The 18,542-nt window shown below is 41.8% G+C and overlaps 1 protein-coding gene across 3 annotated transcripts in view; it reads left to right on the forward strand.

Annotated features, from left to right (window-relative positions):
- TSPAN2 (tetraspanin 2) overlaps positions 1-17,606 on the forward strand; it is a gene marked incomplete at its 3' end in the record, with an annotated part of 40,959 nt that extends 23,353 nt beyond the window's left edge. The window contains exons 3-8 of one of the 3 annotated variants that reach the window (XM_082833409.1): positions 1,128-1,225; positions 2,736-2,810; positions 4,030-4,128; positions 5,592-5,663; positions 7,939-8,022; positions 17,541-17,606. In XM_082833409.1, coding sequence (XP_082689535.1) covers positions 1,128-1,225; positions 2,736-2,810; positions 4,030-4,128; positions 5,592-5,663; positions 7,939-8,022; positions 17,541-17,606 — 494 coding nt within the window. The remainder of the gene's footprint in view (positions 1-1,127; positions 1,226-2,735; positions 2,811-4,029; positions 4,129-5,591; positions 5,664-7,938; positions 8,023-17,540) is intronic. The other 2 variants (XM_082833410.1, XM_082833411.1) reach the window with 2 other exon arrangements.
- Positions 17,607-18,542: the final 936 nt, after the last annotated feature.

Genomic DNA, 18,542 nt, shown 5'->3' on the forward strand with positions numbered 1-18,542 from the left:
GCCCTTCTCTTTCTCTGTGGAACAGCTGTTCCTGTGGCTTGACTTCAGAACTAAGTGAAACGACCACCCAAGCTAAGGCCGCTGTTATTGTTGGAAAGGCAGGATGGGATAATGGTGTTGAGCTAGCTTTAGGGGCAGATGGGTGTTTTTATCCCAGCTCTATGATCTTGGGCAAGTCACTTAACCTTTGGGGGCCCAGTTCCTCTGTCTAAAAAAATGGAGATAATAATGGTACCTGCTTCATGAAGATTAAATTAATAAATCTGTGCTAGGCGCTTAGAATAGTGCCTGGAGAAAATAAACCCTTAAAATAAATGTAGCTAATATTACATTAATAATAACATTATTTGGTGCATATTACCTTATCACCTCCCCTCACTGGCTATTTTCTTGTAACACTTACCACCTTGCGTGCCTCCAGTGTATATGGTACTGTCTTCTAGAGTTTATCTTTCACACAAAACCATATTGTCTCATCGCTGTGCCCTCCGCCCCTCTCCTTGACTAAAAGCTCCCCTCTTCCGTTCCACCGACTCCCTGCTTCTCCATCTGAGCCTGGGCAGATCAACGGCCCCCCTCCCGTCCCAGACACTTTGTCCTCAGGGCCTCTCATGAGATGGGGACAGCCACTAATTCCAGAGTGCCACGAGGGCCACGGGCTCCTAGGACGGTCGGGGTTCACGTCCCAGCTCCGGCACGGGCTCCTCACCGCCCCTGGACCCACTGTCGCCAATCTCTGTGCATGGTATTAACGCCCACTTTACAGGGGTGGCGGAGATCCGACAGGTGAAGTGCGTGGCACGTAGGAGGCGCTCGCGGATGACTAAGCGTAAGCTGTGGGACAAAGGCGATTTCCGATCCTCGCTGGTTGTGTGAGCCTGGGCGGCTCCCTTCACCTCTGTAAGCATGGGCTTTCTTTGTTCCCTGGGAATTACAGCAGCCCCTACCCCTCATGAAGCTCTCAGCAAGAAGCCCTCCACAAGGGTTCCCTTTATCATATGAACAACTGAAGGCCCTGCGGGGCCAGATGCCTGGGGCAGTGGTGGCAGAGGCTGGGCTGGCAGCACTGGTGCCGGGGAGAGAGCCGACCTGGAGTCGTCAGCCTCTTCTCTGGCCTCTTCCCCCAGGGCTCTACGTGCTGGCTGGAGCGGGGGCCCTGATGATGGCCGTGGGCTTCCTCGGCTGCTGTGGAGCCACGCGGGAGTCCCAGTGCGTTCTCGGATCTGTAAGTGGGGCGAGGTGGGGAGGGGCTTGGCCTGAAGGGAGCTGGACGTTCTCTTTGTCCCTACCTCTGTGGAAAATGTGAAAAAAACCAAAAAATAGGTCATTAGGGTGAAGATGTTTTGGGAGAAAAAGTGCCTAATAATATTTCACAGTGAGTGAGGCAGCTACAAGATTCCCATAGTCAGGGAAGTACTGTTATCTATAAGAAAAGTACTGCTGTTTGAGATCAGTAATTTAAACAAACATACCTCTTGTGGTTTATTTTAAGCCTATTTAGTTTAGTAGCCTCTGGTTTTTTAAAAAAAAATGAAATAATTTCCGTTAACTGCTATACATCCAGTGCCAGTGTGACCTAAGAAAGACGAGGAGCAGGAAGAAAGTTTTTGTGTTTCTCCATGAGGAGAAATGGCAGTTTTATTAGGCGGCCTCTCCTTACTCATTGCAACCTTTGGTGTTTGAACTGTGGCTGCTTCTCCTGATCTCTCTCTTTTTTTTAAATAAATTTATTTAGTGATTGATTGATTTGGGGGTGTGTTGGGTCTTTGTTTCTGCGCACGGGCTTTCTCTAGTTGCAGCGAGCGGGGACCACGCTTGATCGCGGTGCGCGGACCTCTCACTGTCGCGGCCTCTCTTGTTGCGGAGCACAGGCTCCAGATGCGCAGGCTCAGTAGTTGTGGTGCACGGGCCCAGTTGCCCAGCGGCATGTGGGATCTTCCCAGACCAGGGCTCGAACCCGTGTCCCCTGCATTGGCAGGCAGATTCTCAACCACTGCGCCACCAGGGAAGCCCTTCTCCTGATTTCTTGCCATGTAAGATTTCTAACTCATTCCCTCAGTTCTCTATTCTTTCTCTTTCCCCTGTTGCTGAGCATCTCAGGTCTTGTTTATCACTGAACTTAGTTTAATCAGAGCAGACCCCGAGATTGGAACAGAAATCTGTCCAGAAAGACACCCTTCACCTCCACTTCCACCTCCTCAGGGAAGCCATCCAGGCCACACAGTCTCAAGTCACCCCCTCCCCAACCGCAGTCCCACCAGCCACTCTCTATCTTCTGGTCTTATTTTATATCTTTATAGAATCTCTTTTGTTCATCAAGTAGTCACTGAACATATGGGTGCTGGGTGCTGTTCTAGGTTGTGGGATTTCTATATCACTCTCTGAAATTAACTTACTTTTTTATTGCTTACTCATTTATCATATCCTCCTCTCTCTACTATAAGGTCCCTGAGAGCAGAGGCACTGAGATCTTATCTTATTCACCACTGTATACCCAGTATCAAGGACAGTACCTGGCACAGAGCAAATGCTCAATAAACAATTGCTGAATGAATTAATGAGTGAATGAATGTGTGAACAAACTACAGATGAACTAAGGGGCCACATGCTTCCTGCTAGATCTCTTCAAACTAATAACCTTGCCTAGTGCTTTTCAAAAGGAACTAGAGTCAAAGAGGTTAAGTAAACTGAAAAGGTATTGAATTAATGAAGTTAGTATTTTCTCTCCTCTACAGTTTTTTACCTGCCTATTGGTGATATTTGCTGCTGAAATAACCACTGGAGTATTTGCTTTTATAGGCAAGGATGTAGTAAGTAAATATTACTTATAATTGTTTTTTAAAGATGGTTAAAGTGTTCTCTTTACGGCAAAGGTCATGAGAATATTGGTACCCACAGTGATATTCCAAAGCCAAATAACCCCCACAATAATCGTTTATGCAGAACTTTTTACCCTAGGAGTGTGGTGTGGACTTTCATTAGATATATAGAGGGGGCTATGTTTTTTTGTAACAAAAGGATCTCTAATTTAAGATGATCCTGTTTGGAATGTGGGAGGAGTTAGATTGCCGATATGAGAAAGAAGGATGGGGAAGAACACGGATCCTCATCCCTTGTTAGCCTGTCCTTTGTCCTTAGGGTTTGGCCTGGGCAGAGGCCAGGTCATCCTCAAAGACTATAGGCAGCCTCCTGCGTGCCAGTGAAGCCAGTTTAAGATTTTTGCTCAAACTATAGGTGAGCAGAATAGGTTATCAGGAGAATCTACAGAGGAAGGGGTCTTTTTAAGTGTAAACATGCAGTGGGGAAGAGAGGAGTGAAATGGAAAAGGAGGAAGAATGGAATCTTAAGTTTACTGTATTTTACATAAATTCATGTGCTATCAATATTGTGTTTATGAACTTATTTTAGATTTTAAAAACGGTAAACATGTAGAATAAGTAATGTCACCTCCTCTGGAATTTGTCTAAAGTAGCTGGTTATATTTGTAGGTTAGAGGAATTGGATCTTACGACTTCTTGAAAACATATGGATTTGGGGATCACATGCAATTATACTAGAAAAAGCATTCTCTACATTTTCTATGATATTTGAATGCTGGAACAGTTTTCCTTGGTCGTGAACACCTTTTAAACCATGTCGTGAAAAGACTTGAGTACTTGTAACCAATGGAGTCCCAAGAATGCATAGGTTTCTACCCTGGCTGTGCACCAGAATCACCTGGCTGGGGCCCAGGAATCTGGGGTTCAGCTATTGCCGATGTCCATTCAAGGTTGAGAACCTCCACTCTAAGAAATCTTTCTAGTCTATGAAAATTATTCTTGGTTAATCTATCCTTCCATCTTCAGAAGCATATTAGAAACTCCAGAATCTATAATCTGTTCCATATAGGCAGAATTACCCTTAAATCCAGATAAACATATGGAAACGCCATATTTTTGAAGGGTAGGGAAGAGGGGCTTTATTCTTGATGAAAGAGGAACGTTTGAAACTTCTCACTCACGTCCTCTTGTTTTCCTGGTAATTTTTCAGGCTATACGACATGTTCAGACCATGTATGAAGAAGCTTATAACGATTACCTTAGAGACAGGGAAAAGGGAAATGGGACTCTCATCACCTTCCACTCAACAGTAAGTGACTTTACTTCTTCCTTAAAATGGAATCTTCTAAAGATTATACATGAGCCAGGTTCTCTCTAATCACCTAGATTAAAAATAAGTTGAGTGAAGCCAGGCAACTGCACTATATGTCTGCCTTCGTGGGAGCCACGGTTTGCATTATGTGTAGAACCTAGAAGAGAAAGAGGCCTAACACAGAGTCAACAGAAGGAAGTCAGGACATGCACCCAAAGAGACAGAAGCGCACACACAAATAAGAACATCGAGAAAGCCGCCCAAGTAAATATCAGGTTCTCTCAAGAGTGGCCTTGTGGGGCTTCCCTGGTGGCGCAGTGGTTGGGAGTCCGCCTGCCGATGCAGGGGACACGGGTTCGTGCCCCAGTCCGGGAAGATCCCACATGCCGCAGAGCGGCTGGACCCTTGAGCCATGGCCACTGAGTCTGCGCGTCCGGAGCCTGTGCTCCGCAACGGGAGAGGCCACAACAGTGAGAGGCCCGCGTACTGCAAGAAACAAAAACAAAAACAAAAACAAGAGTGGCCTTGTGATGTAACAGAAACAGCTGTGACCTTCAAGACAGAAAAGCTTGTCTCTAGCTGCAGCTGTGCCATGGAACAGCTTTGTGACCTGAAGCAAGTTCCTTGCCTTCCTGATCCTCACTCAGCGCCCTCAGTTGTAAAATGAAGGGGCACATGAGACAGGCACGCTGCTTTTCTCCCGGGACATCCTGTGAGAACGTGCTGTCAGTGCAGTGTTCTCAGCTACAGGCAGTTCATCAAGGAAGGCTCCCCGGGGGAGATGGGCCAGGCCAGTGTCGTCCTGATTTCTCAACCCCTGTCATATGGAGAAGTAGCTATGAACTCCTGGCCAGGTGTTTTAAGGTAGCCCAGTTCTTGTCTGTCACAGGTCTGTCCTGGAAGGTTCCAACCATTTATCCTGTTCAGCTGCAGCTGCCCCAGGGACATCAGACAGCACACAGGTTCCTTTGTCTTTGAAGGGCAGCCGTAAGGCAGGACACCTGTTGGCTGGCCAGTATTCAAGCCCCAGTCTTTTAGCCCCTGAGGTTTACTGTGGCCACTTCTCCTGTCCGTCCCAGGCTCTCCTCAGTTAATGAGCCTTTCCTGAAGCTCATAAAACTTTAGCTATTCAGCAAGGCTGAAAGGAAGAATCTAAAGACCTAACTCCTGTCTAAAAACAACAGTTTACACAGGCACTGTCAGCTAGCTTCTTGCCTTGTTTGCATTGCCTTCAATCACCTCCTGTCATAAAACTTGGACAGATTTGGTGAAGTCCTTTCTTGCTTTGCTAGCACGACTATGTGACTCTTCATACTGTCTCCAGAACGGCCACTAGGTTGTAGTGTCAGGCCTCAGAGCTGTTTTGCGGCCTCAGCACGCCCAGTCCTTAGCAGTGATACCCGGACTTGTAGCGTCAGCTTCTCCCTCCTTGTGCTAAAAGCTCTTTTCGGACTCTCTAGTTTCAGTGCTGTGGAAAAGAAAGCTCTGAACAGGTCCAGCCGACCTGCCCAAAGGAGCTCCTAGGACACAAGGTAAGCTTCTCTACCAGGTTCCTATCCTGCCTGTGGTGTTAAGATGGTTCTTGCCCTTGGGGTGGAGGGGTGATTCTGGGAGGCCCTCTGCCAGTGGCTTCTAGCCTCAGCTTTATTCTAGGCAGAATAAGTGAAGCAATGATGAGTCCCAGGCTCCTGGTACCCTGGGGAATAATGGTGTGCTGACTTGCCAGTAATGATGCAAATGCAGTGGCATTAATTAAGCTCACCAGGGCCAGAGGTATGCACCCTAAGGACGTTGCCCCGTACCCTTCCAGGGGTGTCATCGCACTGATAAATGCTTCCTTTATTGAGTGCTGCGTGGCAGGCACGATGCTAGGTTCTGGAAACTCTAAGGTGAAAAACACATGGTCCCTGCCTCAGTGGCCTCACAGACTAGTCAAGGGAGCTGATGCTTGACAGAGCACAGTATCTGTACAGAATACAGTGGAGTCAGGAAAGCTTGCAGAGGATGGATCCTTGAGCCAAGTTTTGACAAAGGAAGGTCATTCCAGGCCCAGAAAGCAGCAAGAACAGAAGCATGAAATTCCAGGACTGGAGGAGAATCGGGAGTCCAGAGGGAATGGTGAGGGACATTTTTGAAAAGGCAGGCAATGGCATGGTTTTATACCTGGAAGTTTGGAGAAGCCGTTGCTTTTAGCAGAGGATTAACATAATCCGTTTTGCATTGTTGAAAGAGCACTCAGGCTGCTGGGTATAACTGGTAGAACAGAAGGCTGGAGACCAATGGAGGGAGGCCGCTTAGGTGGCACTTATGTTTTTCCTGGTGAGAGAGGATGAGGAACTAGAGCAAGTCACGTACCGTGGGGAGGGAGAGGAGGCGACAGATACAGAGACATCCAGGGGTAGAGTCAACAGGCACAGGTGACTGACTGGGTGTGAGTGGGGAGTGAAAGGGAGGAAGCTAAGACTTCAGATGTCTGCTTGGCTACAGAGAAGGAGAGGCTGAGTGTGTAGGAAGGAAAGGAGATAAGTGACAGCACAGGCTTCCTGAGGAGATGAGAGAATAAGATCCAGAGCCAGTAAAGGGGTTGACTTTCAGCAGAGCAGGGCACTTCTTTGGCTTTAATGAGAAGGAAGTAAGAAGCAGTGTGCCTTTCTCATCTGCATGCTCACTGCCTACAGCAGCACCTGCCACCGGATGAATGGAGTGTGTAAGTTTATAGGTGCAGGTGAGGAAGGTTGGAAGAATTTCTACAGCTTGACTCCAATAAGTAAGGGAGCCACTATCTAGAGCAGTGGTTCTCAACTTTTACCAGAATGTATTGTAATTATTTTTGTGAGTCTGTGTCCTTCTCTAAACTGTGAGCTTCCTGAGGGCAAAAGTAACCATGTCTTATTTTCTCCATATCCACCATGCCATTCTGGTGACTAATGCAAGGCAGATGCTCAAGAAATATTTGTTGAATAAATGAATGATGAATGAATGAAGTATGACAGGAGATGTGAGGATAGCAGTAAGAGTTTCATATAGCTTAGGTGGGTATCAGAGAGAGCTGACCATTGACAAGTAAAAGGACCTGGGCAGCCTAAGGACAAAATTGGGTTGAGAGAATACCTCTGTATTTAAGAGGACCAAATAGAAGTTGGAGAAACTAATTGCAATTACAAGTGATCTGTTCTGCCCCCTGTCCAATATTCCTCCATCCGTGAAGGTTCTTTGGACCTACACTGCACAGGTCTCTATGGGACACAGATGAAAGAATAGGGCCACCCAGCCCGGCCGCCATAGAAGAGAACAGTCCTCCAACCCCCAACACTTGGCTTTCCTTTGTTAAATTTGAATCTATACAGACTTTATAGCTTCTTACTAGGTGATGCCTACCTTGTATAGTAAATTGGACTAAGTATGTAGAAAGTCTTTTAAACTATAAATGACAATCCAAAAGCAAGGGACTGTTATTTTGGAGATATTTTACTCTTTTTTATTTGCTGAAAGTAAGAAGAGGCCCCAAAGTTTTAATGCCTCAGGTCCCAGAATAGCTTCATCCAGCCAGGTTTCGGAGCTTTGAAGCAGCCATTGGCCTAAATAGGAAAATTCCACCAAAAGGAGAGTATTGTCATTTTTCCCCCCAAAACACTTTTGCTTTAAATTTATCAGAGTGATATCTGGGAGGAATGGTTTAAATAGGAACAGAAGCTGACATGGGTTAACTCTCACAGGATGCTCTGTATAGAAGGAAAGGATTGGATCAGGGTGATGATTCACACATACCACCAGCTGTTATTCCTGACTTCTTCTTTTCCAAAACAGAATTGCATTGATGAAATTGAGCGCATAATCAGTGTTAAGCTCCAGCTCATCGGAATTGTCGGTATTGGAATCGCAGCCCTCACGGTAAGAAAGTTCCAGAACATACCTTCTTTGACACCTAAGAAGCCTTGAACCTTTGTATCTTGTTTCTCTTCAAGTGTGATATGGCAGTGTCTTAGGAGAGATTTTTCGTAAAAGACAAAGATGTTTTTGACAGAATATCTAAGAACAAAGCTAATTAGATACATCAATACTTAGTTCTCTCAAATATGATACAAATTTCAATGTTAAGCTAATTATGACTTTGAGTCTATCATTGCAATAACTTCCCATTTTAAGGTCACCAAGCTTAAACTAGATGAGTGATTTTTAATTCTGGGTCTCTTCCTTTGTTAGATATTTAAGACAACATAGATTAAACTCTCTCACCTATGATTTGCAGAGGTAGCGCAGTGTAGTGATTAACAGTGCAAACTCTGGCATCACACTGTCTGGATACAACTGCTAGCTCCACTACTTACAAACCCTGGGGTCACTGGAAAGTTTCTTAATTTCTCTATGTCTCAATTCCCTCATCTGCAAAATGGGGATTTTAATATATCAACCTCAGAAAATTGTTGTGACAATTAAGTGGAATAATACATATAAAGTATTATTAGGAATTAATTCATATAAAGGGTCTGGAACATAGCACTCAATAAATGCTAGCTCTACATAGAATCTGAGTGTTCCCAAACCCTGGATCCAGGCGAACTATATATGGAAGTGTGAAGCATAGTGCATCCTTGCACCTGTAGGTAGCTCAGTACTTCTAAAGTACAAAAGAAGAGTGTGCAAGAGTTCATAGGGGCAGAAGGCTATGGTAAGTGTAGCAAGAGATGACACTGGAGAGGATTATGAGGGTCCACATACTTGTGTTCTCTGTGTGACTTTTTGATAGGTTGGGCTTTAGCCTTAAGGTAGAGGGGAGCCACCCAGGTTTGGAAGGACCTGTAGTGCAGTGTGGAGGTAAAGTTGGAGGGAAGTAAGATTGGAGTCAGGTAAGCCCATAAAGAGGTGATTCCCATTGTCCAAGGGCTGAGTGATAATAGCTAATGCTAAGATAATACTTACCCTCTGGCCCTCCTATGTAGATTAATTCATGGCCTAAGCTGAGGCAGGGGCAATGGAATTGTGAGGAAATCAATGAATTGGCAGTTCTCAGGGGACACACAATCATCTTCCCTCCTTTCTGTATTTAGAGCACAGAGGGCTGGGGCAGTGGGTGAAAATACTATGCTGAGGACCTCCCAATCCAGGGTCTTCTCTCAGGGCCTCCCCACCCGCCCTGAGGCTAGCCTGATGGCCAGTCTGCGGCTTCCCAAGGACAATTCTGAGGCAGATGATTTGAAAATGTTCTGCATTAACGGAGGTATCAAATAGACGCTCCCAACAATTCTAGAGTCTCAAGGAATGAGCATTCTAGAAGTGGTCACCCCTGACTCATGACAGTGGCAGGATGAGTTTCTTTCTGAGGGGATCCCTTTAGGTACAACGAGGTCTAAGCAGGGGTTGCATCCAACCTTACAACCACGGAAAAGGGGAAGGCCCCGTGTTGGCCATCTTGCCTCAGAAGAAATGCCCAGAGTTTCTTCTTTAATTCTTTTCTTCATAAGGTAAGAGTTTCACAATGTAATCAGTTAACAAAATGTCCATTAGGTGTCTCCCCTGCCACACACTGGTACTGAGTTCTGTCAGCCAGAAGCTTGGAGCCCTGATCCCAGCTATTCCCTTAAGTCTGCCCCTTCCCCTCCAATAACTGATAACACATGCCTTTTTAAATTCAGCATTTACAGATCCTAGTCTAATGTAGGATAGGATTGAGGAGAGAATCAGAGAGATATGGTACTGATTTCTTTGAACAAACATTGAGAGTATTCTATGAACAACGCACCTACAGATAGCATATCATAGGCTCTGCAAAATTAATAGGAGAAGTGATTGAGGACAAGAAGGATTTTTTGGCGTCCTTCTATCCAAACCGTTTAAGCAGCTATTAATTTTGCTAAATATTTGTCTTTTCAAAGAAGCATCCAAGTGGTAGAAGATGTCAGTAGTACCATAGTACAAACACCACAATTTATGCTTTGGTAAAACTATTGAGTTAAATAATAAAGCATCATGTACACTTAAAAATGAACTGGGAATGAAGGGATGCTCCACTTTTTAATATATGGTCACTGTTGCAAAAACTCCAAGTTTTGCCAGCAATAGAAAACTATTTAGACTGCAAGTGTATTTAAACAACAAGTGGTTACAAACGCATTTTCCAAAATAAAAATATAAATGAGAGAGATTGGTTCAAGATGGTGGAGTAGAAGGACGTGCACTCACTCCCTCTTGCAAGAAAACTGGAATCACAACTAACTGCTGAACAGTCATCAATAGGAAGACACTGGAACTCACCAAAAAAGACACCCCACATCCAAAGACAAAGGAGAAGCCACAGTGAGATGGTAGGAGGGGCGCAATCACAGTAAAATCAAATCCCATAACTGCTGGGTGGGTGACTCACAAACTGGAGAACACTTATACCACAGAAGTCCACCCACTGGAGTGAAGGTTCTGAGCCCCACGTCAGGCTTCCCAACCTGGTGGTCTGGCAATGGGAGAAGGAATTCCTAGAGAATCAGACTTTGAATCCTAGCAGGATTTCATTGCAGGACTTTGATAGGACTGGGGTAAACAGAGACTCCACTCTTGGAGGGCACACACAAAGTAGTGTGCACATCAGGACCCAGGGGAAGGAGCAGTGACCCCATAGGAGACTGAACCAGACCTACCTGCTAGTGTTGGAGGGTCTCCTGCAGAGGCAGGGGGTGGCTGTGGCTCACTGTGAGGACAAGGACACTGGCAGCAGAAGTTCTGGGAAGTACTCCTTGGCATGAGGCCTCCCAGAGTCTGCCATTAGCCCCACCAAAGAGCCAGGTAGGCTCCAGTATTGGGTCGCCTCAAGCCAAACAACCAACAGGGAGGGAACCCAGCCCCACCCATCAGCAGACAAGCAGATTAAAGTTTTACTGAGCTCTGCCCACCAGAGCAACACCAAGCTCTACCTACCCCCAGTCCCGCCAATCAGGAAACTTGCACAAGCCTCTTAGATAGTCTCATCCACCAGAGGGCAGACAGCAGAAGCAAGAAGAACTACAATCCTGCTGCCTGTGGAACAAAAACCACATTCACAAAACATACACAAGATGAAAAGGCAGAGGGCTATGTACCAGATGAAGGAACAAGATAAAACCCCAGAAAAACAACTAAATGAAGTGGAGATAGGCAACCTTCCAGAAAAAGAATTCAGAATAATGATAGTGAAGATGATGCAGGTCCTCAGAAAAAGAATGGAGGCAAAGATCGAGAAGATGCAAGAAATGTTTAACAAAGACCTAGAAGAATTAAAGAACAAACACCTAGAAGGATTAAAGAACAAACAAACAGATGAACAATACAATAACTGAAATGAAAACTGCACTTGAAGGAATCAATAGCAGAATAATTGAGGCAGAAGAACAGATAAGTGACCTGGAAGACGGAATGGTGGAACTCACTGCTGCAGAACAGATAAAGAAAAAAGAATGAAAAGAAATGAAGACAGCCTAAGAGACCTCTGGGACAACATTGAACACAACAACATTCGCATTATAGGGGTCCCAGGAGAAGAAGAGAGAGAGAAAGGACCTGAGAAAATATTTGAAGAGATTATAGTCGAAAAATTCCCTAACATGGGAAAGGAAATAGCCACCCAAGTCCAGGAAGTGCAGAGAGTCCCAGGCAGGATAAACCCGAGGAGAAACATGCCAAGACACATAGCACTCAAACTGATAAAAATTAAAGACAAAGAAAAATTATTGAAAGCAACAAGGGAAAAATGACAAATAACATACAAGGGAACTCCCATAAGGTTAACAGCTGATTTCTTAGCAGAAACTCTACAAGCCAGAAGGGAGTGGCATGACATATTTAAAGTAATGAAGAGGAAGAACCTACAACCAAGATTACTCTACCTGGCAAGAATCTCATTCAGATTCAACGGAGAAATCAAAAGCTTTACAGACAAGCAAAAGCTAAGAGAATTCAGCACCACCAAACCAGCTCTACAACAAATGCTAAAGGAACTTCTCTAAGTGGGAAACACAGGAGAAGAAAAGGACCTAAAAAACAAACCCATAACAATTAAGAAAATGGTAATAGGAACATACATATAGATAATTACCTTAAATGTAAATGGATTAAATGCTCCAACCAAAAGACACAGGCTCACTGTGGATACAAAAACAAGACCCATATATATGCTGTCTACAAGAGACCCACTTCAGACCTAGGGATACATACAGACTGAAAGTGAGGAGATGGAAAAAGATATTCCATGCAAATGGAAACCAAAAGAACGCTGGAGTAACAATACTCATATCAGATGAAATAGACTTTAAAATAAAGAATGTTACAAGAGACAAAGAAGAACACTACATAATGATCAAGGGATCAATCCGAGAAGAAGATATAGCTGTAATAAATATATATGCACCCAACATAGGAGCACCTCAATACATAAGGCAACTGCTGACAGCTATAAAGGAGGAAATCAACAGTAACATGATAATAGTGGGGGACTTTAACACCTCACTTACACCAGTGGACAGATCATCCAGACAGAAAATTAATAAGGAAACAGAAGCTTTAAATGAAACAATAGACCAGATAGATTTCATTGATATTTATAGGACATTCCATCCAGAAACAGCAGCACATAGAACATTCTCCAGGACTGATCACATCTTGGGTCACAAATCAAGCCTTGGTAAATTTAAGAAAATTGAAATCATGTCAAGCATATTTTCTGACCACAACACTATGAGATTAGAAATCAATTATGGGGAAAAAAATGTAAAAAACACAAACACATGGAGGCTAAACATTACATTACTAAATAACCAAGATATGACTGAAGAAATCAACGAGGAAATAAAAAAATACGTAGAGACAAATGACAAGGAAAACACGACCATTCAAAACCTATGGGATGCAGCAAAAGCAGTTCTAAGAGGGAAGTTTATAGCGTTACAAGCCTACCTCAAGACACAAGAAAAATCTCAAATAAACAATCTAACCTTACACCTAAAGGAACTAGAGAAAGAAGAACAAACAAAACCCAAAGTTAGTAGAAGGAAAGAAATCATAAAGCTCAGAGCAGAAATAAATGAAAAAGAAATGAAGAAAAAAATAGCAAAGATCAGTAAAACTAAAAGCTGGTTCTTTGAGAAGATAAACAAAATTGATAAACCATTAGCCAGACTCATCAAGAAAAAGAGGGAGAGGCTCAAATCAATAAAATTAGAAATGAAAAAGGAGAAGTTACAACAGACACCGCCAAAGTACAAAGCATCCTAAGAGACTACTACAAGCAACTCTATGCCAATAAAATGGACAACCTGGAAGAAATGGACAAATTCTTAGAAAGGTGTAACCTTCCAAGACTGAACCAGGAAGAAATAGAAAATATGAACAGACCAATCACAAGTAATGAAATTGAAACTGTGATTAAAAATCTTCCAACAAACAAAAGTCCAGGACAAGATGGCTTCACAGGTGAATTCTATCAAATATTTTGAGAAGAGCTAATACCCATGCTTCTCAAATCCTTCCAAAAAATTGCAGAGGAAGGAACACTCCCAAACTCATTCTATGAGGCCACCATCACCTTGATACCAAAACCAGACAAAGATACTACAAAAAAAGAAAATTCCAGACCCATACCACTGATGAATATAGATGCAAAAATCCTCAATAAAATACTAGCAAACAGAATCCAACAACACATTAAAAGGATCATATACCATGATCAAGTGGGATTTATCCCAGGGATGCAAGGATTCTTCAATATATGCAAATCAATCAATGTGATACACCATCTATTAACAAACTGAAGAATAAAAACAATATGATCATCTCAATAGATGCAGAAAAAGCTTTTGACAAAATTCAACACGGATTTATGATAAAAACTCTCCAGAAAGTGGGCATAGAGGGACGTACCTCAACATAATAAAGGCCATATACAACAAACCTATAGCAAACATCATTCTCAATGGTTAAAAACTGAAAGCATGTCCTCTAAGATCAGGAAAAAGACAAGGATGTCCACTCTCACCACTATTATTCAACATAGTTTTGGAAGTCCTAGCCATAGCAATCAGAGAAGAAAAAGCAATAAAAGGAATTCAAATTGGAAAAGAAGAAGTAAAACTGTCACTGTTTGCAGATGGCACGATACTATACACAGAGAATCTTGAAGGTGCCACCAGAAAATTACTAGAGCTCATCAATGAATTTGGTAAAGTTACAGGATACAAAATTAATGCACAGATATCTCTTGCATTTCTATACACTAATGATGAAAAATCAGAAAGAAATTAAGGAAACACTCCCATTTACCATTGCAACAAAAAGAATAAAATACCTAGGAATAAACCTACCTAGGGAGACAAAAGTCCTGTATGCAGAAGACTATAAGACACTGATGAAAGAAATTAAAGATGATACCAACAGATGGAGAGATATACTATGTTCTTTGATTGGAAAAATCAATATTGTGAAAATGACTATACTACCCAAAGCAATCTACAGATTCAGTTCAATCTCTCTCAAACAGAAATATAGATCAATGGAACAGGATAGAAAGCCCAGAGATAAACCCACGCACCTATGGACAACTAATCTATGACAAAGAAGGCAAGGATATACAATGGAGAAAAGACAGTCTCTTCAATAAGTGGTGCTGGGGAAACTGGACAGCTACATGTAAAAGAATGAAATTAGAACACTCCCTAACACCCTACACAAAAATAAACTCAAAATGGATTAGAGACCTAAATGTAAGACTGGACACTATCAAACTCTTAGAGGACAACATAGGAAGAACACTGACATAAATCACAGCAAGATCTTTTTTTATCCACCTCTGAGAGTAATGGAAATAAAAACAAAAATAAACAAATGGGACCTAATGAAACTTCAAAGCTTTTGCACAGCAAAGGAAACCATAAACAAGACCAAAAGACAACCCTCAGAATGGGAGAAAATATTTGCAAATGAAGCAACTGACAAAGGATTAATCTCCAAAATTTACAAGCAGCTCATGCAGCTCAATAACAAAAAAACAAACAACCCAATCCAAAAATGGGCAGAAGACCTAAATAGACATTTCTCCAAAGAAGATATACAGACTGCCAACAAACACATGAAAGAATGCTCAACATCATTAATCATTAGAGAAATGCAAATCAAAACTACAATGAGATATCATCTCACACCAGTCGGAATGGCCATCATCAAAAAATCTAGAAACAATAAATGCTGGAGAGGGTGTGGAGAAAAGGGAACACTCTTGCACTGCTGGTGGGAATGTGAATTGGTTCAGCCACTATGGAGAACAGTATGGAGGTTCCTTAAAAAACTACAAATAGAACTACCATATGACCCAGCAATCCCACTACTGGGCATATACCCTGAGAAAACCGAAATTCAAAAAGAGTCATGTACCAAAATGTTCATTGCAGCTCTATTTACAATAGCCCAGAGATGGAAACAACCTAAGTGCCCATCATCGGATGAATGGATACAGAAGATGTGGCACATATATACAATGGAATATTACTCAGCCATAAAAAGAAACGAAATTGAGCTATTTGTAATGAGGTGGACAGACCTAGAGTCTGTCATACAGAGTGAAGTAAGTCAGAAAGAAAAAGACAAATACTGTATGCTAACACATATATATGGAATTTAAGAAAAAAAATGTCATGAAGAACCTAGGGGTAAGGCAGGAATAAAGATGCAGACCTCCTAGAGAACAGACTTGAGGTTATGGGGAGGGGGAAGGGTGAGCTGTGACAGGGCGAGAGAGAGTCATGGACATATACACACTAACAAACGTAGTAAGGTCGATAGCTAGTGGGAAGCAGCCGCATGGCACAGGGATATTGGCTCGGTGCTTTGTGACAGCCTGGAGGGGTGGGATAGGGAGGGTGGGAGGGAGGGAGACGCAAGAAGGAAGACATATGGGAACATATGTTTATGTATGACTGATTCACTTTGTTATAAAGCAGAAACTAACACACCATTGTAAAGCAATTATACCCCAATAAAGATGTTAAAAAAAAAAAAGAAATTTTCACAGTGAAAAAAAAAAATAAACAAATGGGACCTAATGAAACTTAAAAGCTTTTGCACAGCAAAGGAAACTACAAACAAGATTAAAAGACAACCCTCAGAATGGGAGAAAATATTTGCAAACGAATCAATGGACAAAGGATTAATCTCCAAAATATATAAACAGCTCATGCAGCTCAATATTGAAAAAACAAACAACCCAATCCAAAAATGGGCAGAAGACCTAAATAGACATTTCTCCAAAGAAGACATACAGATGGCCAAGAAGCACATGAAAAGCTACTCAACATCACTAATTATTAGAGAAATGCAAATCAAAACTACAATGAGGTATCACCTCACACCAGTTAGAATGGGCATCATCAGAAAATCTACAAACAACAAATGCTGGAGAGGGTGTGGAGAGAAGGGAACCCTCTTGCACTGTTGGTGGGAATGTAAATTGATACAGCCACTATGGAGAACAGTATGGAGTTTCCTTAAAAAACTAAAAATAAAATTAGCATATGACCCAGTGATCCCACTACTGGGCATATACCCAGAGAAAACTTAATTCAAAAAGACATGTGCACCCCAATGTTCATTGCAGCACTATTTACAATAGCCAGAACATGGAAGCAACCTAAATGCCCATCGACAGACGAATGGATAAAGATGTGGTACATATATACAATAGAATATTACTCAGCCATAAAAAGGAATGAAATTGGGTCATTTGTAGAGACATGGATAGTTCTAGAGACTGTCATACAGAGTGAAGTGAGTCAGAAAGAGAAAAACAAATACCGTATACTAACGCATATATGTGGAACCTAGAAAAATGGTACAGATGAACCAGTTTGCAGGGCAGAAATTGAGACAGATGTAGAGAACAAACGTATGGACACCAAGGGGGGAAAGCGGTGGGGGATGGTGGTGGTGGTGTGATGAATTGGGAGATTGGGTTTGACATGTATACACTGATGTGTATAAAATGGACGACTAATAAGAACCTGCTGTATAAAAAAAAATAAAATTCAGAATTTCAAAAATATATATATATAAATTAGATCTGGGATTAACCTGAAATATAAAATTCTAAAACCAGTAGTGTATTAGTCTTTTATAATTATTAAGAACTGCCCTATAAGCTAGAAATAGGGTTATTTTCTTAAACCAGAGTCTTGCTATTTTTTAACAATAATAAAATAAGAATGTATTTTAAGCAGTTAACGGAAGTCTTTAACCAGTAGCCATAATTAAGTAGCACATATAAAAGTGCCACTTATATTCAGTAATTATTGCTTATAATTATTTGTCAACATGAGTTAAACATGCAAGCAGTTTGCTGGCCTTTTTTTAAAATCAATTTTCATCATTTGAAAGTCATTAATAAGTGGTTCCTTCTGTTTCAGATCTTTGGCATGATATTCAGCATGGTCCTTTGCTGTGCGATACGAAATTCACGAGATGTCATATGAAGCTACTTCTACATGAAAGTTGTAATCTAGAGCATACAAATGTCACAGGAGCTGTCTCCTGGCTCATTTTTAATATTCAAAGGACATTAGGATCTAAAATAATTTGCTGTTAATTGTACATTTGCACATATATGTATGTTTGGCTCATTACTGGTTTACCCCTTGAGTGAATGCCTATGTATGTTGACTGAAGCATATTCATGTGTGATCTGCATGTTTCTGGTATATGCATAATGAAATCTGTTTGCTGAGAATTCCTGATTCTTGTTATGTGAGAGAAACACATATTTAACTCTCAGAAAAAGATCAAAAAGCTTTGATAAACTTTAAAAACTTGGTTATTTAGGAAAAAAATATGATAGTGGGTCAGTTTCTCAGACTCTAGCCATAGGAAGTTAGATACAGAGAATTCAGGGATTTCTAGTTTGTGGAAGAAATAAGCTACAGGAATTGAGAGATCATGGTGCAGTGTTAAAAGTAACTGTGTTTGGGTTAGGTGTAAGGGTTTCCTGGGATTTTTCTTATATACATACTCTCCCCAGAATTCAGGACTAAACACATCTGTAAAACTAAATATAGCTTGGAAAATCTAATTTGACTAAGTCATACTTTCCTAGTATTTAAAAAACAAAACAAAACAAAGAAAACCTTGCTCTGGAAAGAGATGTCACCCAGACAATCACATGCCCTATAAAACTGAGTGATGACTTTCCTTTTCTGACTCTTCCCTGAACTACTGTAACCCCCCACATACACAAAAGGGCTTTTATCTCCAACTTTTCTGTATTTCTTCAGATGTAAGCATAGAAAGACTAAAGCAAGAGATCTGGCAGTTGCGAATTGTGGGAAAGAGAATTTTTATTGGCACTGTATCTTTGAAATACCTCATAACTTGAGTTTACATATTTTCCTAATTTTTTGGTATTTTTCTTATTT

The sequence above is a fragment of the Leucopleurus acutus genome, assembly GCF_964270905.1.
Source record: "Leucopleurus acutus genome assembly, chromosome: 2".
NCBI lineage: Eukaryota > Metazoa > Chordata > Mammalia > Artiodactyla > Delphinidae > Leucopleurus > Leucopleurus acutus.